Below are 22,887 nucleotides of genomic sequence, written 5' to 3' on the forward strand. Positions count from 1 at the left end.
CCACCAGCCTGCACAGTGGTAACAAGGCATGATGGATCCATGTTCTCATTCTGTTTACGCCAAATTCTGACTCTACCATCTGAATGTCTCAACAGAAATCGAGACTCATCAGACCAGGCAACATTTTTCCAGTCTTCAACTGTCCAATTTTGGTGAGCTCTTGCAAATTGTAGCCTCTTTTTCCTATTTGTAGTGGAGATGAGTGGTACCCGGTGGGGTCTTCTGCTGTTGTAGCCCATCCGCCTCAAGGTCGTGCGTGTTGTGGCTTCACAAATACTTTGCCGCATACCTCGGTTGTAACGAGTGGTTATTTCAGTCAAAGTTGCTCTTCTATCAGCTTGAATCGGTCGGCCCATTCTCCTCTGACCTCTAGCATCAACGAGGCATTTTCGCCCACAGGACTGCCGCATACTGGATGTTTTTCCCTTTTCACACCATTCTTTGTAAACCCTAGAAATGGTTGAGCGTGAAAATCCCAGTAACTGAGCAGATCGTGAAATACTCAGACCGGCCCGTCTGGCACCAACAACCCTGCCACGCTCAAAATTGCTTAAATCACCTTTCTTTCCCATTCTGACATTCAGTTTGGAGTTCAGGAGATTGTCTTGACCAGGACCACACCCCTAAATGCACTGAAGCAACTGCCATGTGATTGGTTGATTAGATAATTGCATTAATGAGAAATTTAACAGGTGTTCCTAATAATCCTTTAGGTGAGTGTATATGTGTTCAAGCGTGAGTCAAAGTTGGAAAGTGAAATTTGATCTATTAGGTGAACCGCTGTTTGACTGATCTCACTACAGGTAGTCCGTTAGGGGGCAGCAGAAACAGAGAAAATACTTACATATCATCGCCATTTAACTTGATGCTAAAGTTGATAGCAAACAGTTGCTTATCTAAGCTGCCGGTGTGCTTATAGGACAGTCGAATGGCTACAGAAACCCCCTCCTCTCACACTTCTACGATGTCGGTACAAGGGGAGGGTTGTGTCCAATCATTTCTGTAACTTCCTGAAACCAGTGGTGGTCATTAACTAAGTACAAATTTGAGATACTTGTACTTTACTTTTCATGCCACTACATCTCAGTAGTACAGCTGAGACGATTTGACAGAAAATTTATTGGCAACTATTTTGATCGTTAAAGTAATTTTTTATGCAAAAAATTTCATGGTTGCAGCTTCACAAATGAATTATTTTAATAATTTGAATGTAGTGTTAATAACATTGAGGTTTTGAACTGTGGACACAACAAACATTATGAAGGTGTCACTTTGGGCACTTTGAGTAACTGTGACGGCAGAATCTTTACAAACCAAACAATAAATTGATTAATGGAGAAAATAATCAGCAGATTAATCCAGAATGAAAATAATCTTTAGTTGCGGTCTGATACAAAATAGTTCAAAATGTTATTTTATAACATTTTTCTGCACATTTTTTGAGTACTTTTACTTTTAATACTTTAAAGTACATTTTCCTGTGAACAACCAAGTGCAACACCGTGAAGTCTTCCAGGAGAGACTGCCTGAAAATGTCCAAAATCCACATGTTCAAATGATTTCATGTCTACCCTCAACACCTAGTTCTAGTTTTGTTCAAGCATAACCTGCCCCTTACACAGCTAGAAGAAAGAGAGCAAAATTAGCCTTCTTTTAGTATCGTGAAAGTCCACTTTTCACTCTCCTTTTTGCCTTGTTCTTGGTCTCCATCAACTCTTGAGGGAAATATCAGACTCTTTAGATGCTTATTGCTCCACTATGTACACCAGCTTGTCGCCAACTTTGTCCATCTTCTGTTTATTGCTGGACAGGTGGCACAGAGTGGGTTATGGTAGCTATTTCTCTTTGAGATTGACAAAACAGTGAAGCAAAAACCAAAAACCTTCTGTCCGTAAAGCCAAACCAATGTGCTGAAACACATTCTAAAGCTCTGCAGGGCGGAGGGAGAGCCGCAGGAAGGCGTGATAACTCACTGAGTGCAACACCTTTCACACACTTGCAGTCGTTTGACTCAACGTTCATATGAAAACATTCATTACAGCTGCTTTAAAGCCCTAAGGTGCTTCTTCTCTCCCTGACAGAGCCCCATAAGCTCCCCTCCAAAACTTGTCACATGTATTCACTGATAAATAAACACATATTGAACAGAATATTGATTATTTGTTGCATATCGTATTGTAATAGTTCCAGCTTGGTGGAGTGAGTTTGAGTTTTAGACTAGTTGGTCAAATAGAACAAGACATCTGAAGAGGTCACTTTGGGCTCTCCAAACATGTGGTTTTTTTAATGTTAAACGATAATTCCATAAATCAAAAAGCATCGGACAGATTCATAAATCATTTAAATGATCTAATAAAACATGTACACTAAAATTTACTTGACTTAGTAGTTTTGTCATTTTTGTGAGGTAAAGAGAAGGAAACACATTTTTCCCTTTCGGAAACTAAAACTGTACATTAAAACAACTGCAAACTGTCCATTTCAGCTCTTAAACGGTCGTTGCACTGAACTCCTGTGTGTCCAGTCTGCTTCATCAGGATGTGGTGTGTTGCGTCACCTGTCTGTGTTGTTTGATACTCCTGTAGCAACTAATTAAAGGTGCTGCCACCTTGATGAAGTCTCAGCAGGACTTTTCCACTGTTACTGTTATTTTAAGTTTCACTGCTGACATATGCAGTGGTGGAAGAAGTACTCAGATATTTTAAGGTGGTAACACCTTAGTGCAGAAATACTGTATTCTGTTACGAGTAAAAGTAATGCATTTAAAATGGTATATAAGTTTAAGTGCAAAAGTATTAGCACCAAGATATATATACTACTCATTTTGCAGAACAGCCCATTTCAGAATAATGTATAGTCTATTTCTGGATTATGATTATTGATGAATTAATCTGTTCATCACTTTAATGTTGCAGCTGGTAAAGACAGAACTAATTTGAATGTATTTATATGTAGTTACATACCGTTAGACGCCTGTCCTTTTTACTGGCCTGGAATGGCTCCACGTTTTGACAAATAAAGGCAGGTCTCCATTAGAAGCCTGGTCTGGTTTTTATAAATGTTCTTTGAATGTATAAAACCTCTTGAAGCCCACAGGGTCACCTGCTTGAGCTGGTTCTAAGCTGCTTGGATTGTACATACAAGTTTAAATGTTTGAACTTTTGTCAGTATGGACATCGGTTAGATTCAATGGTTTAGTTCATTTTATGGAAACAGTGAGCACCAAAATATTTTTCATTCAGAATTACCAGCATGGTAAAGGAATTAAAGGCCTGTCCCAAGTATAGGCAGGATGACTTCAGCGATTTAAGCAAATAAAAGTCTATTAATTGAAGTTTTACGGTATATTTTTTGCCGGGTAGTTTGTGATATTAGTTATAAAGTGTTACTAATATAATAAGATCATAACGTATAGAAGTTGAAGAATGTATGGAAATTAAATCAATTATTTTCCTCTGAATTGTAGTAGAGTATAAAGTAGCAGAAAATGGAAGTAAGCTACTTAAGTACAGTACTTCAGTAAATGTACTAAATGTATACCGAAGTATTAGGCTGTCTGAACAAGAGTCTGCAGTGGGAGGAACAACACTTTTCACTCTCATACACGTAAACAAAAAGGACAAAAAAAAGACAGGAACACAACATGAATGTCCTGTGCAAGTCCTTCACACACACACACACACACACACACATACACACACTTCCCCTTTCTCCTGCCTTATACTCCCAGCCCTTGTTACAGCTCAGGTCAAAGGGAGTACATTCCTGGAGACAGACAGAAACTGGGGGTCTGAATACCTGAACGAGAGGAAGCTGTGGCCCTTTGATACTTTAATATAAGTCACATTGTAGGTGTGTGTGTGTGTTGATGTACTTATGAAGTTAAGATTAAAGTTAACACAGTGTAATAAAATATCAACAAATATCTGGTTCCAGCCTCTCAAATGTGGATTATTTGATGCTTTGGTCTGTTTGTTTACCGAAATACTTGACTTGTACAGTCATTATACATTCTATAAACACCTATTCTCTCGCCCGCTTTTATGTATATAGTTTATTTTTAACTGTCTTTGTTCAGCTTTGTTGCCCTTGTGTTTAGCTGTATGTCTATTTCTATCTAAAATCTAAAAACTTCCCTGTATGGGTACACTTATTTGGCTAGTAAATCTGATTGTGATTCTTTCTTTGTCATGGCAGACATTTGTCACTATTCTACCACATTTCTTGAGGGATTTAATATCTCAGAAAGGATCAATCAATTAATTGAGAAAACAGTTGGCTAGATTGTGCTGCCAAGTGGTGGAAAAAAAATTGGCCACTTGAGTATTTCCATTTTATGCTACTTTGAACTTCTCCTCTACTACAATTCAGATGGAAATCCTTTTTACTTCACTACATTTATTTGAAAATATAATCAACAAATAAATGTTTATATTATTATATGACAAAAACTTCATTGCTACCCAGCATTATATAAAGTAATATACATTTATTTACATTAACCAGCTGTCACATTAAAATACTGAGCACATAAATGCATCAATGATCATACTTTAATTATATAATATATATTATAATTATTTTAATATATATTATTTTGCTAAATACTATATTTTTGATGTTAATACTTTAGTACTTTTACTTAAATGCAGGACTATTACTTGTAACAGTATTTCTACAGTGTTGTATGCTACTTTTACTCAAGTAAATGATCTGAGTACTTCCACTGCTCCAGCTGCCTGTTAAACTGTCACACTGTTGTAACTCAGACTAGCTTTCTTTCTTTCTTTCTTTCTTTATTTCTGTCTTTCTTTTTCGACAGACTGCCCTACAGACCCGGACCCGCCAGAACAAGCGGTTTGTGCCATTTTATGTGAAACCACTAACTAAATAAAACACTGACCACTGTCCCCATTATTTAGTCTTACCTTTTCTTTCTTGATCTTTTGCTTTTCCATCCTGCTCTCTGCTAAATCCGGCGACTGCAGCTCCAAACTTTCATCCCACAGCAGCAGCGGTGAGGCAGGACAGGAAAACACACCATCCAAAACAATACGAAGGCGATCCACAGCCTACTGCCTTTAAATTACTGATCAATACGTTGGGGAGACTTGTGCGCTATGTAGCGATCCTGCAAAGTTTTTCCTGGGGAAAGTTACTCTGGAGTGAGTGCGCCATGTTCCCACAGCCGATCTTCTCCCCATAGCGGAATTTTTGTCCGGTGAGAGGCGGGGATCCGGTCGGCTCCATGGCTGCAGCCTTCAGCAAGGTTTCAATTACTTTTCATGACATCAGAGAGGAGTTGAGTTACCTGACAGATATTCATTACAACAGGCCTTTACAGGCACTGTTGGTATGTTGGTGCAGGAGATTAAAAGTAATTATGCTTCTTGTGCTTTTCTTGTTGAATAAACGAGTTTATCAAGTTTGTTTTTTTTGTTTGTTCAAAAAAACTATAAATATTTTTACACAATATTTGTAGTCTAAACCAGGCAAACGTTTTCACTGTCAAGGACCCTTAATTGGACACAAATTAGACATGCACCCCTGTTTGATAAGAGTTCTTTATATTTACTTTCTATTATTTATTTATTAAAGAAAGTGCATGAAACCCATGACCAAAATAGCCGTACATTATGTCATTGTGTTACTTTTGTCTAATTATATGGGAAAATAAAAGATTCCCCCTTTGGCTGGGGACCCCATGGAACCACATCAAGGACCCCAGGGTGTCCCCCGGAGTCCACTTTGAGAACCACTGGTCTAAAGAGCAAGAAGCAAAGACTTTAGATTTTAAATAAATTGTTTTGGGAAACATACAAAAGAAAAATATCACTTGTCTTTGTCTATGAAATATGACAGTCAGGAGAGGTTACTTAGCCTCAGGGCGACAACAGGTATCCAGAAAATTGCCTGGCCAAAAGACGTTATTACAGTTTCCCCACTGCTTCCCGTCTTTATGCTAAGCTAGGCTAACCTAGCTGCTGGCTTTCTTGCAAAAAGTTGAGGATGGACACTAACTCTCATGTCTGTACAGTAACATATGAAGCTACAGAAGACGAGTTAGATTGTCAAACATTTCCTTTAAATCAATCATACATTATATTTCCTTCTTACATCGTAAATCAAATATATCACTATGCGTTTTATGTACAGATATTTACATTATTGTCCTTTTTAATAGATGAGCTAGTAACATACTTTGCATTTATTTAACTCATACAACACAGTACAAATATTTACAAATACACTAAGTGCTGACCTCTATAACAGAGACTACAGGGCTTTCATCAGTGGAGACTACTGATGCAGCGGGGCATCAAAAGGTTGGTAAACTATGACCTTTTAATCATTATAATGTGTGGGGAAAGTGCCACAGATATTGACTTATAGTGCAGAACCAGACTAATAGTCTACAGCTATGCTAGCAGCTATTAGACACAGTGGTCAATGTCAATATGCTAACATGTTCAGCAGGTTTAATCTTTGTCATGTTCACTATGTTGGTTTAGCGTGTTTAGCATGCTAACACTTCCTCATTAGCACTAAACAGCTGAAGGTCATTATTTTATTGGGCAAAATCAAACATTTTGACCTGTTGATGGTGCTAATTGGACATTTAAGGGATCATTACAGTTCATTGTAAAGGGAACATGAATGTTTATATTTTAAGGCAATCTATCCAATAGTTGTTGAGATATTTCTCAGTATGAACCAAAGTGGTGGACCAACTAACATTGTCGTTCCTAGAGCTGCACTTAAAGAAAGCACAGGTGTAACTAATCACTTTAATGATGGCTCAGGTGTATTAAATGTCCCTGGAAGTTACTCCAGTGAGCCAGCATGCATAATAGTAGGCGCCTTAAGAACTCGCACACCTGAATGAAGTCGTCATTAATGTTGTTAGTTAGGCTACACCAGTTTTGTTACTTCTATGAAAAGTCAAAACATCTGCTGAGAAAAGGGTTTGTTAACGTAAAGAAGTTTTCTTTTTTTATACCCCGGATGTAGACTATATGAATTCATAATACTATAGTATGTAATGAGGGAAAGTGTTTAATATTAAATAAATAAATAAGACATTATGCAGACAAAACAGGTTATATAACCGTGAAAATTATTATCACTATTCTATCCTATGTCTTTTCATTGAGTTTATTGAAGGTTATTTATTTCATTTATTACATTCCAGCAGTTTTTACTTATTTTATTTATAAAATAATAGACTTTTTCCAAAGTCTGTTTTTATGGAGGGTGTTTATTTTAACATATTGGGAGCGTCAGAAATGAGTTTTCTAACATTTAACGCGTTATCCCTTGGAATGATGTGTTTTCTTGATCCATTAATAGATTAAATTTAATTTTTATTGACTGATAGTGAAGAAAAGTGATATTATGATCTAACTTTCATCAGTATGTTGTGACACAAGAAATTTAAAAAAGTGCTGGAATGAAATGAAAATGAGCTGATAAAAGAAATTGTACTGAATTATTTCATAATTTCAAGGTTATTATTTTTGTCTGTTGATGATGTCTTATTTTTCAGTTGAATATTAAACACTTTGACTCCCTCACATTCAGACGAGCTCTCTTCATCTTGCAGCTTCACCATGTTTCCTGTTTTTGTTGACTTTGGGCCTGACCATCCTGAGACACAGTCTGTGGAGCTTGACAGCTCTGTCTTTTCTCTTTGCACTTCTGGTGTTTGGCCTCCTGATCTTCAGTCTGACTGCCTGCAGGTGGTGCTGCTCCTCCATGTCAGCACCGCTGGTCTGGTCCAGCTGAGGAAACTCTGCTTTCACCAGAACCGCTGTACAGCTGTAGAGCAAAGAAGAAGCAATGGTAATTTATGATGCTTTAATTAATTAAGAGCCTTTAATTTTACTCTTACAAGAACTGCATTTTAGTACACTTTTGAGGTATTTAGTAATTTAGTTGAGTGTTTCCATTTTAAGCTACTTTATACTTCTGCTTCTGTACTTTTTACTCCACACTACTCCTACATTTATTTGACAGCTATAGTTACTTTGCAGATTTAGATTTTACATCAACATATGCTGAGTTTAAAGTACAATGAATGAAAATATGTATAACAGAATTTTGCTGTATTGCATGACTGTCTGTCCCGGGAGAGGGATCCCACCTCTGTTGCTCCTCCTGAGGTTTCTACCACGTTTTTATATTATATTTGTATTTAGCTGATGCTTTTATCCAAAGCAACTTACAATTGCTATTCAAGTCAAGAGGTCGCACGCTTCTGGAGCAATTAGGGGTTAAGTGTCTTGCTCAGGGACACAACGGTGGATGGGTCACAGTGGGAATCAAACCTGGATCTCTCACACCAAAGGCATGTGTCTTATCCATTATTCCATCACCTCCCTTTTTATGTCTTATTGTTTGGGGGGAGTTGTTTCTGATACAAATCGAGGGACTTAGGACAGAGGGTGTCATGAGCTGGACAGATTGTAAAGCTCCTTCTGCAAATTTGTGATAAATAAAATTCGACTTGTTTTTCCAGTTACTCCCCATTAATTAGAGGACTTTGGAACCATGGACTGTACTGACTGTATCTACTGACCCTTTGGAGGGGCTCAACCCATAGGTTGGGAACCACTGGTCTAAATTAGCTGTATAAAAAAGTAAAGTAGTTAAAACTAGCTAAGAGACATTTTAGTGCACAACCAGTACTTTTATTTTTGGTACCTAAAGTACATTGTACTGATAATATTTCTGTAGTTGGATTTCTTTTACTTGTAATAAAGTATCTCCAGTAAAGTATTTTCTTAAAACCAAGGCCATGTGAGTACATCTGTGTCTGGGTTTGTATACTAACGTTTTGTGTGCTGTGCAGTCCTGTGGCAGGAAGCAGGTCTTAGACACATGTCCCAGCAGAAACGCCTGCACTTTGGTCAGTTGTCTCTGTTTAGCCAAAGTCTGAAATAATCTGGAAGGACAGACAAATACGTCAGAGATCAACAGAAATGCCAACAAATACAGCAGATGAACTTAAGATTATGAAAATGTCCAAGGCCGTAACAATTCTGTGCAGATTCAGAGAAACCCTTCATCTTATGTAACAGTGTGACTTTGAATGTGTACACTGCTTGTGGCCTAGTTTTGTCCCATGAACCATTACACCATGTCTGTCTTGTCTTACTTGTGCACACATAGAGTTAAAGGTGGGTGCACCTGTATATATTCTGCAAATAACACTGTAAATATTTACTTTAGAGGCTTAGGTAAATTTGTGTAAACTGGTTTAACAAATTCCCACGTCATTCAATATCCTGATCAGTTGCTCCTTCCAACGATATATGGAAGTTTTAAGTAAAAAAATAAATAAAATGCTTGGTATTTATCAAGTCTGCTTAAATTTACCTGGTGGTACAGTTGCAGTGGTACAGCGTTGTGGCCTCTGGGTTGCGGAGACCGTATCTCTTCTGGTGGGGAAGGATCTTGTTCCTGCAGTCATCAAGATCCTTGTAAACCGCACATGTCAGCTGGTTCTCTGTGGAGGGGAAACTTCAGTGTAAATGCTCAGTCTAATTCCTGTAGAGTAGAAATATAAACTGATATGTGTACAATATCCAATACCTGTGATATCAGCATCTGGCTTAGACAGAGTTTGGTTCTTGGTAGGTAAAGTGTTCTCCAGATCATGCGTACTCTCAGGTGCTGTAGGTCCTCTAGGTCCCTCGGTGGTATTTGTGAATGTGGAGGTAGTAACGGGGAGGATGGTTGCAGAGGAGTAACTGGTTGAAGGTGTCGGGGCTGTGGATGCTGCAGCGGTGACGGAGAGGAGCTGTGTGTGTAACGTGCTGTTCTCCAGTAGTTCTGTGGGTGTGGTAGTGTTTATGGTGGAGCTGGTACTATTCATGCTAACCTCAGTTGGATTGGGAGACTCGTACGGTGTGGGTGGATGGATATCAGCATACAGAGCCATTTTAGTCTCTTTACACCTGTAAGTCACAATAAAGGTTTAAATGATTTAAAGAGTCTGGTCATTATGAAGCTACAGTCTGTCTGTTAGCTTAGCTTGGCATAAAGACTGGAGTCAGGGGCTAACAGCTAACCTAGCTCTGTCCCCGTCCCAGCACATCTAAAGTTTACTAATTAACACCGTATATCTAATTTGTTTAATCTGTACAGTAAAAGGCTAACTAGGTAAATCACCTACTGGCTCTAGCATCATATTTTGCGTATCTACATGAAAGTGGTGTCATAGCAAGAAATAAAATAAGTGTATTTTACTTTAGCAGTAGAATTTTCATATTATGTGTATCAGTTAATTCACAGTTGGTTCATCCCGACGCGTTCTCATACCAGGGTTTCAAATACCAACACTTTGAGAAAGCCAAACTAAGCGTTGATTTTACGCACAAGGTACCCTTCATATTTTTAATATTTGGTATTAGGGATGTGGCAAGATACTTAACCCACAAGACGAGATTCAAGATTGGGTTCCTGCGATCAAGATGAGACAAGATTTTAGCATTATTTTTGATGTTGAATTATATGAAAATTTTGAGCATTATACACTTTAATTCCTGCATTCTGGTGATTTTTTTTCTGCACCAGTTTATGATGAAAATATTTTTATTTATGTAAAGAGAAAGAAAATTCAATATCATCCCTGCTGAGTCATGATTTAGTCTGTCTTCCTCTTTCTGTTTTTGTTTGGGGAAGTACCCTCTTTAAATGCTTTTCACCTCAATGAGAAATTAATTAATTTTAATTCAGTTATAAACTCCTGGATTTTAATAGCTCCTGTGTTTCAGCAGATTTTCTGCTCATGTTCAAAACTTTCTGCACATTCAGAATCTCTCCCACAGATCTGTGTTCTCTGACAGGTCCAGAGAAAAGTCATAATATCATAATATTACCATAATTTACTGAGAAGTCCTGCCCTTTACTCTGCTGTGCATTACATTATTGATCCTCTAGTAGTAACGTTATCCCCTTCAGACCGTTTGACCGACGCTGTTTGGAGCTGCATGTGAAACCGGAAGTAACACTTGCGATCAGGCAGAAATCTCACCACACCCTAACTTCAGCAGCTCATAAAGTGCAGCTCACAGTCTCAAACAGAGCAGGTTTGTGCTTCAGTTTTTAGATGTTTATTTTGCACAACTTTACCAGCTAAGTTACACCTTCTCACAGCTGTCTGGACTCACAGCGCGAGCGGTGCGGTTCAGTTGATTACTATCAGTGCGTCCGCCAGTGTTGCAACAGCTGGGCAGAGTCTTATCAGTTATAATTAGACTCGTATTTCACTGCGTGAGAAAATTAATGTGATGCTTGAGCGCCACCTTCTCATCCAAATATCATCACTTCTGGTTCCAAAAGTCAGTCTATGACTTTGGCACAGCAGTTATTTGAGCCAAATGCTAATGTCAACATGCTCACAATGACAATGCTAACCCACTGATGTTTAGCAGGTTTACCATGTTCACCTTCTTAGTTTAGTCTTTTACCATGCAAACATTTTTGTCTCTTTAATTATCTTGCAACCCCATCAGATTTATCTTGGGACACCTTGAGGGGCCACGACTCCAAGGAAAAGTCAGTGGATCATTAAAGTCAGTAGGATTCATGATCTAGGGACCATGAATGTCCGGTCAAAATTCCATGGTCATCTAATCTAATCTAATAGATGTTGAGACATTTCAGTCTGGATTAACGTGGTGGACTGACTGACCAACACTGCCATCCAAGGGGCCTCTGGCATGGCTAAAAATTCCACAGCGACTTTAAAAATCTCAGAGACAGTTATCCCAAATAAACCAGTAGAAGTATTTACTAGCTATAGCATTAAATAAGAAAACGTGATAGGATTTTTTGTTTATTTGTAATCAAAACAGAAACGTATAAAGCAGCATCACAGTGTTACTATCTAACTCTGAATTTTACTTACATTCCAAACCAGTTTCTCTGTGTACACTGGAGTTGATGGGAGAACTCAAAGCAGTGCATCTTCAGCAGGTTAAAGAAGGTATAGCCCACTACACCAGATATGCTGTCATTCGCCTCCATCAGACAACTGCGAAACCTGTAACATATTATTTTGGTTCCAACACTTAAAAAACAAGCACCAAAGAAAGGACAAAACCAAACCAGTTGATATGGACTAGATGTAACATAGTGAGGGGAAGTCGTAAATCCCTACTTGTTGTCACAGTCACAGTGAGACATGGTGAAGATGTTGCTGTTGAAGACACCAAAGTCTGAGTGAAAGGACAGGATGGTGTGTTTGCACTGGTCATGTTCCCGACAACAGCTGTCTGTTTCTTTAAAAACCCCTGGTAAGGTGAGAGGGACATATTAAATGATTACAGGATTATAGGAACCAGAGTTTTTATTCCAGTCTGATGAAATCATTACAAAAGAAGTCCATGCATCTTCAGTCATTTACAGACAAAATTTCAAAATGTGTTTACTAGTTTTGGGAACAAGTTAGGCAAAAAGTGATTTGATCAATGAGTTAAAGGGATGCCACCGAATGGGGAGGTGTGACTCAGCATTTGAAAACAATTTCTTCAGTTTTTGTATCAATGTTTTAATGACTGGGTCCACATGCCAATACCTTCCTGCCAACAGTTTCAACTGAGCTACTGTACAGGTGTGTGTCTGGCAGAGACAGGAAAGAAGAAGACAGCTAGCCAGTAAACATGGTTTCAAACTTTTAATAAAAATTGGCTTTGCAAATGTTTTAAGAGGAACAAAATGCATTCAACACATTTGTAAGAAATCCATTGATTTTGAAGCTTGACTTGGCACTGACAGTCAGGATATCTCTGCTTTTGCTGCTTCAAATTTGATTATCTGTCTCTTGCAAGTCCCTCAGCTTTACGCTTTAGTGCAATACTAAATTGTTGAGTGCTACTTAAGTTTGTATACGTCCAAGTTCTCTCTGCCGTTCCAAGGGTTTCCCTTATGTGACTTATTGTTCATACAGTGTGAACATACAACACAAACTTTACCACCTCTGAAAATTATGAAGCGTTTGATAATAGTCTGCAAAAGTGGTTCCCAACTGTTAAAAAGTGTCTAATGACCACTAATCACAGGTTCTGAGTAGTGGACCATCCAAAATCAAGACATGAAAGTGTGCAGATTTTCACACACACCAAAAAACTAATTTAGAGAAAAGTAACAAGAAATAAATAGGCCTATAACTAATATTACAAAGTTAAAACATGGAAACAACTTACCCAAATCTGCATATGATGGCGCCTTGTTGCCAGAGCCGCACCAGAGAGTCCCAGGTACAATGAATCCCCGCTTTACACGCTGATGGGTCGTCACCTCTGACCTCTCAGCTTGACCTAGATGATTCTCAGGCGGTGAGACCACCCTGGGACCACCGACGCTCCTCACTGGCCTCTTCCCTGTGCGCTCCCCGCTCCCGACGACCCCTGGAGAAGCCAGGGAGACGCACAGATCCTCTTCCTCAAACAGGGATTTCAGATTGAATTTTTCATCTGGATTATCGGAAAACTCGTGCGTGCGCTCCCGGCACAGAGAGAAATAATTCTGGATAAGTACTGTGTTGTCGCTCCAAGAGCAGCTAAGCAGAGCGCGCTCCCCTGACCAGGCGCTGTGGTAGAGCCGCAGAGATGGAGAGGTCTGCCGGAGAAAACTGTAGTGCACTTCTCCGGTAGGCAAAACTTTCGTCCATGTGCAGAGGAGCGAGGCTCCTGCAGCCGGCCATCTCAGGAGAGCTGATGCTAAAATGACAGTAACAAGAGGAGCGATGTGCGTCATGGTGGCGCGTCGGGAACAGCCGCTGGATGAAAGAGGCTAAAAGGTTGAACAGATTAAATCTAAAACAAATTATTGCTCCACTCACTGAGGACTTAATGACAGATCGACAGACTCCGGGTTGGTTTTTAATGAGAAGGGAGGCGCGCGGGGGTGTTCCGGTGCATCAAAAATAAACACACCATCCAAATCAGCCTGAATCATGTGACCTGTCAGTGTAGTTAAATCTCTCTCTCTCTGGCACTTCAGTGTGACAGCATGACATTCTGATAACACACACGCGTGAATACACACACGCACAAGCCAAATAGGTTTATCAATATGCAAATGGAACAAATATTGATAAGAGACAGACGTGCCCCCAGTACGGAAGCTAAATAGACACTTCAGTGAAAATGTGACAAACTAATGATAAATAAATGTTGGTTAGTCTACTAACTTCCTGCCCCGTTTTTTTTTAGTTTTTTAATAGTTTATTCTCTCTTTCTTAGACCTGTAAGATGAGACCCCCAATTAACTTTTATTTCAGTATCATGAGCTGTTCAAAGAAATAAACTAAGATAAGATGGGCTTTATTGATCCCAACTTCACTTGCTACACAGCTCCAGATACAACACAACAGATAAGAAAAAACAAATAAAATTAGAATAGAAATTGAAAAACGAGAATAACATATATGTGTACGCTATATACACCTTTTATATACGGATGTGATTGAAATCAAATAGCCTTGCACAGAACAATAACCGCTGTTGCATGCCTCTCTTCATGTGGGGGCAGTTTTAGATGTTACCAGATTATATTTAATGGGATTTACATGAGCCATATATTTATAATGTTAGGGATTGTACTGACATTATCAGAAAAGAGCAAAGGTATTCTAATTTTCTTGTGGCTGAAGTTAGGGTCACTTTTGGAAGAGCAGGGGAAGGTATTAAATGTTTTTCTTATCCCAAATTAATTCTTTATTTCAGCTGTCCTTTGCAATATAGTTAGTAGATGCAAAACACAACTGTCAGACCGAATGGGTTCATAAAGCTTTGCAATATGCAGAAGACAACAATTCTGCCTCTGTGTTAGGGTTTTTGTTACTGTAGGTGACATTAAAAGTTATTAAGGTATTGAGTTTTAAATAGAGTACACAGTTTTATTGTTGTTTTTAAATTAAATGGCTATATCATGTGTTAATATACCCTACATGTATTATTCTGACATGTTGTGTGGAGGGTGTTGCGGTTTCTTTTTGTAAGTCACGAGGAGGTTCAAAGAATGCCCCCCACTTCCACCGTCTCCATCTTTGTACAGTCCCTAAAACACAGTTGGCCTATATACAGTATCTCACAAAAGTGAGTACACCCCTCACATTTTTGTAAATATTTGATTATATCTTTTCATGTAACAACACTAAAGAAATACTTTGCTACAATGTAAAGTAGTGAGTGTGCAGCTTGTATAACAGTGTAAATTTGCTGTCCCCTCAAAATAACACATCACACAGCCATTAATGTCTAACCCGCTTCTTTCCCTGGTGTCATGTGAGTCATTAGTGTTACAGGGTCTCAGGTGTGAATGGGGAGCCGGTGTGTTAAATTTGGTGTTATCGCTCTCACACTCACTCATACTGGTCACTGGAAGTTCAACATGGCACCTCATGGCAAAGAACTCTCTGAGGATCTGAAAAAAAGAATGGTTACTCTACATAAAGATGTCCGAGGCTATAAGAAGACTGCCAAGACCCTGAAACTGAACTGCAACACGGTGGCCAAGACCATACAGCGGTTCCACAGGACAGGTTCCACTCAGAACAGGCCTCGTCATGGTCGACCAAAGAAGTTGAGTGCACGTGCTCAGTGTCATATCCAGAGGTTGTCTTTGGGAAATAGACGTACATCAGACCGTACACCTCACACTGCATCAAATTGGTCTTTATGGCTGTCGTCCCAGAAGGAAGCCTCTTCTAAAGATGATGCACAAGAAATCCCACAAACAGTTTGCTGAAGACAAGCAGACAAAGGACATGGATTACTGGAACCATGTCCTGTGGTCTGATGAGACCAAGATAAAAACTTATTTGGTTCAGATGGTGTCAAGTGTGTGTGACGGCAACCAGGTGAGGAGTACAAAGACAAGTGTGTCTTGCCTACAGTCAAACATGGTGTTGGGTGTGTCATGGTCTGGGGCTGAATGAGTGCTGTCGGCACTGGGGAGCTACAGTTCATTGAGAGAACCATGAATGCCAACATGTACTGTGACATACTGAAGCAGAGCACGACACCCTCCCTTTGGAGACTGGGCCGCAGGGCAGTATTCCAACATGATAACGACCCAAGACGACCACTGCCTCGCTAAAGAAGCTGAGAGTAAAGGTGATGGACTGGCCAAGCATGTCTCCAGACCTAAACCCTATTGAGCAGCTGTGGGGCGTCCTCAAATGGAAGGTGGAGGAGCGCAAGGTCTCTAACATCCACCAGCTCCGTGATGTCATCATGGAGTGGAAGAGGACTCCAGTGGCAACCTGTGAAGTCTGCTGAACTCCATGCCCAAGAGGGTTAAGGAAGTGCTGGAAAATAATGGTGGTCACACAAATATTGACACTTTGGGCCCAATTTGGTAATTTTCACTTAGGGGTGTACTCACTTTTGTTGCCAGCGGTTTAGACATTAACGGCTGTGTGATGTGTTATTTCGAGGGGACAGCAAATTTATACTGTTATACAAGCTGTACACTTACTACTTAGATTGTAGCAAAGTGTCATTTCTTCAGTGTTGTCACATGAAAAGATATAATCAAATATTTACTAAAATGTGAGGGGTGTACTTACTTTTGAGATACTGTATACGAAAGATCATGTGGAAGTTATGATTTAAACTAAAAAAGGAAACACTACAGCTATGGGTTACTATTTGCATCACTGCAATAGAACATATATTCATTTTGACTTGATCCAGGATGAGTGTTTCTGTTTTTATTTCAGAACATTTGTTGAATCACTTTGTAAATTAATTTTATGGTCATGTGTGGGGAGTGATAGGTTGATAGATCTTAATTGTCATTGCATGCGTTCAGCAATCACATCTAATTAGCAGCTTTTAATAATAACTTAAAAATAGATGCTCTAAAGGAAAACATCAGTTGTAAACATGATTATGTTTATGATTATGTAATAAGAGAAATCTGTTGGTGTGGAGAAAGAAGAGAGCTTACCAGACCTCTGTAGCCCACTGCTCATCTCTGCTGCAGACTAGAGGCTCCAGGGTACATTTGCAGCTACTAGCACACCTGAATCTTTGACACAACTGTTGATGGTTGAGTTGCATTGTGGGTAATGGAGGCAGCAAATTTTGACAAGTAAGAAGAATGTGTGGAATAAAAAACACAACATCTTTGCTCCCACTGCATCCATTTCTGTGCTTTTTTAACTGCCCATTGTGAATCCAACAATGCTGTTTAACCAACCTTTGGTTCACTTAAAAATAATAAAAAACACAAAGACAAACACCTGCTTCCTGAGAGTCACATGACTTTACAACCATAGTTTTTTAAAGAAATTAAGGATTATTAACTTTATGACAGTAAAGTCAGTTAAGGTGCTGATTCCCATTACATTTCTCGCCTTTTTGTCTGTCCAAATTAGGTGCAGACATGAGTTTTACAGCCACATTTTAAGCTACTGCACATTTACAAGTTTGTTATTTATGTTACGCTGTCTGGAGGCCTTGGGGTTAGATCAGATAAACTGTATTGATTTGTCTGCTTTGTCAAATGTACATGTTTGGCTTCCTGTCAGGACTATCTTTTCATTATCTTTATGGGAAATCTTTTTATGGGAAATCACTACTAATGAGAAAGGTAAGTGTAGATCCAACAATGCTGTTTAACCAACCTTTGGTTCACTTAAAAATAAACAGTTTACTTGTGACCCCAAATCACGGGCGGTAGGACACGAGTTGTGAGCAGTTCGACCGAATACAGATTTTTCCTTCTAAAGAGGTAAAAATATCCAGAATTTAAATGAAGAAAGCAAAAATGCAGAACAAATAAACATATTTTTTGGTTGAGAACCAGCCTTACCACTGGGACACCTGGTCTATCAAGACAAACACCTGCTTCCTGAGAGTCACATGACTTTACAACCATACTTTTTGAAAGAAATTAAGGATTATTTAACTTTATGCGGACAGTAAAGTCAGTTAAGGTGCTGATTCCCATTACATTTCTCGCCTTTTTGTCTGTCCAAATTAGGTGCAGACATGAGTTTTACAGCCACATTTTAAGCTACTGCACATTTACAAGTTTGTTATTTATGTTATACTCTCTGGAGGTCTTGGGGTTAGATCAGATCAACTGTATTGATTTGTCTGCTTTGTCAAATGTAAATGTTTGGCTTCCTGTCAGGACTATCTTTTCATTATCTTTATGGGAAATCTTTTTATGGGAAATCACTACTGATGAGAAAGGTAAGTGTAGATTATGCCTTAGCTAAAATTCAAGGACAGACTTTTCAGAGTGCGACAAGTCCATCAACTTTTACCCACTTGGACGGAAGGCAAGGTTTATCAAGAGAAGTCAAAGTTCACAAAATTCTCAGCTGCGTGTCTGTCTGAGCTGATCGGTTCAAACATCGCCTGATTCAGACAAAGTTTCTGCCATGTCACAACACACATCAAGCAAGCAGGGAGAAAGGAAGTGCCATGATGTCTTTATTAATTAGCCATATATGCTACATTATAAGTTCAGACATGCATCAATATGAATACAGAAAATGTTGGTTATTTAGCTTGTGCAACTCTGATAACCTTGCACTGAAATATATCAATCAAATATACCACTGGAGGGAGATTTCATGACTTTTTTTGGAACTTGCGCTTATGTTGCATAATAAGATTTGTTCTTCATAATAAAATGTCATGCAGAAGCATTTTGGGCCTTTGGATTTCTCCAGAAGATAGACAGAGTGTTCACACATGCACAGGTGAAGGTGATGTAGTGGTGATAATGACACCTACATGTTATCTGTGTCAAAAAGCAAATGCATATCACATCAACAACAAAAAAAGTGAATTTTTTCACATTGTTTTAGCAACCAAACATCTGTAAGTGTCCCACATGCATGATGCACAGTAATTATGCACAATAACACAAGTGAGCTGTTAACACATTACATGATCCCATATGACGAGAGCACAGAGCGACACAGGGGTAAAAACAGGTCAGAGACAGAAAACTGGGAATTCCCTCTGTTGGGAGCGTGGAGGCACACCTCATTACAACATAGTGTCTTAATGATAATCACAATTACAAGGGTTTTATCTGCTCCATAAAGTGTGATAATAACTCTATTCAAACATTACCGCATTTCAGGTAAGGTTTATTTTTTTATGTGATGCAGTTTATGATATGATAACTGTGAAAATGACAGCTTCCTGGTGTTGTTTAGTGGTCACTTATTACAAACATCCATGTTGGTCACCTGAAAACTGTTGTCGCTTGCACATTGCACTTTGGGACAAACATACATAAAAGCAAGAGGATAATATCCGTCTTCCCGTGCTCGCTGGAAGACAATATTCTACAGGGAGAACGACAGAGAAAGAAAATATACAGACAAGGGGAAGACACTTTAATCCTCAAACTGAACCGTGTTGTCATTTACCAGAACATGCCAGCGCTCAATCTTCTTGTCTTTGTTCTTGAGGCATTCGTACCAGTGCTTCAAACACTCTCCTTTAGCCTGGATGCCTAACTGACATCCTCCTGGAGGTAGAGAGGAAAGTAAGCATTACATTTGAACAAGTCTAAGAGTCTGCAGCCATGCTGGCAGCTCTGTGAGACTGTATTTAGGCATAGTGGCAAAAAGCTGACAATGATAATGCTCTTATACTGATGTTTACCAAGTATAATGTTTAATTGTTCACTAGCGTAGTTAGCGTGTTAGCAGTTTTGTAATTAACACTAGACACAGTGAAATTAGTTAGGCAGGTTTGATCGTAAACCAAAGATGATGATGCTAAATGAAAAGTCAGGGGACCACTAAAGGTTTTACAATCCTACCTGAGAAGGACATGAATGTGTGTAGCAAATTTTATGGTAATCCGTCCAACAGTTGTTGAGACATTTTTGTCTGGCCGACCAAAAGCCATTGCCATTTCTAGAGCCAGGCAGCTAGCATGGCTAATAAAGTACAAGACTAATAGTCTACAGCCCGAGATTCTACTAGGGTGACCAGACGTCCTGAAAAATTCAAATAAAGTACCAAATTATGAGCAGTTGTCCCGAATTCTGTCTTGCTTGTCTTGGAAAATAAACTAAACCTAAGTTAAGATTAGTTATTGCCTAATTTAACATTAAATACTGATTGTTGTGAATCGGTCTTTTGGTGTTGCCCACGATGGGCACAAAGTAACACACGTACTCTTTTGGCCTTTTTGTTTTCTAGATGAAGACGTAATAGATAATGATTTACATACAATTACGTACAACACATTAATGTTTTTTTCCTGATAGACAATTGACGTCATGAACAAAAATTATAAATTTTAGCTTTGAATTTTGACTTTCACGTGTTTTACTGTTTGTTGACACTGAATGTAATGTACTTGAGGCCACGTCCACCCCCAACTCCCCTGTCCCGAGTTTCACCTATTCTCACCTTTCACCCTAGATTGTAAATGCTAACACCAGCATGTAAACACACTCACAGGGACAGTGCTAACGTGCTGATATTAACCAGGTATAATTACCAAGCATGTTAACCATCTTAGCTTAGCGTGTTAGAATGTTAACATTAGCTAATTTGCACTAATCCCAAAGTACAGCTGAGGCTGATGGGAATGTCATTAGTCTTGCTCGTATGTTGTAGGCTAATAAAATCAACGTGTTGAACAAATTAAAATTGCCACTAGATGAAAAGTTGAGGGATGAACAAAGTTATTACAATTCATCTTGAGGGGTGCATTGATGTCTGTACCAAATGTCATAGCAGTCCATCCAATAACTGTGAAGACATTTCACTAAAACTAATGTCAACCTCAAGTCAGCGGATCACTGAAGTCCTTAGAATATATTCTCTGGGAAACACAATTTTGTACCAAGCCGTTAGTAGAAGTGGAAGTGAAGTGAAAAACTTTGACCTGCTGGTGGCGCTAGAGGAAAAGTCATTAGGATTCATCCCCTGGGCACCATGGATATACTGTATGTACCAAATTTCATGGCAATCAATCTAATAGTTGTTGAGATGTTTCAGACTGGGCCGACAAACCAGCATGGCTAAAAATAACAAATTGGATGAATGAGGAAATGTGATTGCAAGACACACTTACCAATGAAATCGTTGGATTTTCCCATGTCGTAGTCCCAGACTGAGATGTCAAGGGTTTTCTTGGCTAACTCACCATGCTTTATTTCATAACCGAACTCCTGAAACATGGTAATGAAACATGAGTTTATGAGATCTGGCTGCACAGAAGACGGCCAAGTTCAGTATGTGCAAATAGAAAGCGACAGTTTAGAAAGAACTGACCTCGTTAAACTCTGGATTGAGAGTTTTCTTTTTTATCTGTGTCTTGTTTTTAGCTTTCTTCCCCATATCTGGCTTTAGACATCTACAGCACAAAAAAAGAGATTTATAATTAAAAATATTATAATTAAACACATGTAACATTTGTAGTTGAAACAGCAGAAATAAAAAGTTCAAAACTCCTATAAAGTTAAATAAATAGTTAAAATGCTTATTCACTTTTTTGTAGAGGGTTAAATAAGAAGAGAGATACCACTCTCAAGTCTGTCTGTTAAACATGAAGCTACAGTCATTAGCTTAGCTTAGCACAAAGACAGGAAATACAAGGAAAATCTACGCTGGCTCGGTCCAAAGGGGAAAGAAACCTAGTCTAAAGCAATTGTTATTTTTTCTCTTCAGTTTTGTATAGTTTAGAAAAAACATGGCTTTACAGGTACTGGTAGGTGGTCTGGACAGAGTTAGCTGTTTGCCCCTGCTTCTAGTCTTTATGCTAAGCTAAGCTAATAGTCTCTTGGCTGTAGCTTCATATTCACCATACAGATATGCGTGTAGTATCAATCTGATCGGATCTGTGCAGATGGGATGAGGAGGAGTGGGCTGAATGGAGCACGTACATTTTGACGAATGGGTCCGAGTATCCGTTGGAGTCCATGGCAGCCAGGTGAGCACAGCGGACCACGCCCACGATCAGCCGACCTTGCTGACTGTTGTACGTCAGCGATACCAGGATACGACCTCTCTCCTCTGAATCATCACCTTCATTCAGCTGCACACACACATACGTATATACTTAAAACATACCACACACGCATATAAAAAGCAATGGTATTTAATTTCCCTGATCCTAATGCTCCTTTGCACTCTCTAAACATCTGGAGGGATTATAAAATGATTATCATAATATCAACTGCTGGAGGATAATGTAAGTGCTTAAGAACAAAATGATCTACATGTATATTATTGTTTTATTATGTAACAGGATTAACTCGATTTACATTAACGTTTTGCAGTGTCAACGAATACCACTGAAAGACCAGAACCAACAATGTCTGTCTCTCTCCTGTCTGCGGCACTACTGGAGACGTAACCTTTAAAAATGGGTCACAAATACAGTATATACTTTCATTATTTCCAGCTGCTTACCGTAGTGTTTATCAAACTGACAGGAGGAAATAGAGCATTTGTAGGGGACTATTTTCAGCGGTGGATTAATCCACATGTGGTGCTCTAGTGAGTATTTGGTGCAGCAGGACGGTGTATGTGGGACTGAGTCAGAATAAACTACAGTGTGTGAAGGAACATGTGACCCAGTGCAGCAGTGAGGCTAACTGATGTGTTTTTAATAGATTCCGGACAACAATTCAGCTGTATGAATGTATTGATACACCAAATATTTCACATTTTATTTCCTTATACTATAATTTAGGGCATGTCCTGATATCTACTGATCCAATACAGGGGCTGTCTTTTTACCAAATTTAAAATCTGAATAACTCATCGCATGGAACTTGTTAGTATAATTGTGAAGTAAGCTAATATGAGTCCAGGGATTTCCGCCATGTTACTGATAGCGGAAACAGTGAATATCCTAATGGTATTGATGAAGAAAT

At 38.9% G+C, this 22,887-nt stretch overlaps 3 protein-coding genes across 6 annotated transcripts in view; all 3 read right to left on the reverse strand.

Moving 5' to 3' along the window:
* Positions 1 to 5,247, reverse strand: part of ttc28 (tetratricopeptide repeat domain 28) — a 165,470-nt gene extending 160,223 nt beyond the window's left edge. For both annotated transcript variants that reach the window (XM_046067824.1, XM_046067823.1), the window contains exon 1: positions 4,929 to 5,247. In XM_046067824.1, coding sequence (XP_045923780.1) covers positions 4,929 to 4,958 — 30 coding nt within the window. In that variant the 5' untranslated portion in view covers positions 4,959 to 5,247. The remainder of the gene's footprint in view (positions 1 to 4,928) is intronic.
* Positions 5,248 to 6,149: 902 nt separating this feature from the next.
* On the reverse strand, positions 6,150 to 13,764 carry pla2g3 (phospholipase A2 group III). The gene is made up of 7 exons (XM_046067830.1): positions 13,212 to 13,764; positions 12,167 to 12,299; positions 11,915 to 12,049; positions 9,595 to 9,959; positions 9,379 to 9,508; positions 8,834 to 8,944; positions 6,150 to 7,818 (listed from the first exon to the last, which is right to left on the reverse strand). The coding sequence occupies exons 1-7, from the start codon at positions 13,762 to 13,764 to the stop codon at positions 7,593 to 7,595; spliced, it is 1,653 nt and encodes a 550-aa protein (XP_045923786.1). The 3' UTR covers positions 6,150 to 7,592.
* A 4,746-nt stretch (positions 13,765 to 18,510) lies between these two features.
* Positions 18,511 to 22,887, reverse strand: part of rph3aa (rabphilin 3A homolog (mouse), a) — a 49,063-nt gene continuing 44,686 nt past the window's right edge. For all 3 annotated transcript variants that reach the window (XM_046067829.1, XM_046067827.1, XM_046067826.1), the window contains exons 13-17: positions 21,892 to 22,043; positions 21,281 to 21,362; positions 21,081 to 21,177; positions 19,415 to 19,515; positions 18,511 to 19,330 (exon numbers count right to left, since the gene is read on the reverse strand). In XM_046067829.1, coding sequence (XP_045923785.1) covers positions 19,202 to 19,330; positions 19,415 to 19,515; positions 21,081 to 21,177; positions 21,281 to 21,362; positions 21,892 to 22,043 — 561 coding nt within the window. In that variant the 3' untranslated portion in view covers positions 18,511 to 19,201. The remainder of the gene's footprint in view (positions 19,331 to 19,414; positions 19,516 to 21,080; positions 21,178 to 21,280; positions 21,363 to 21,891; positions 22,044 to 22,887) is intronic.

The sequence above is a fragment of the Micropterus dolomieu genome, linkage group LG13, assembly GCF_021292245.1.
Source record: "Micropterus dolomieu isolate WLL.071019.BEF.003 ecotype Adirondacks linkage group LG13, ASM2129224v1, whole genome shotgun sequence".
Taxonomy (NCBI): domain Eukaryota; kingdom Metazoa; phylum Chordata; class Actinopteri; order Centrarchiformes; family Centrarchidae; genus Micropterus; species Micropterus dolomieu.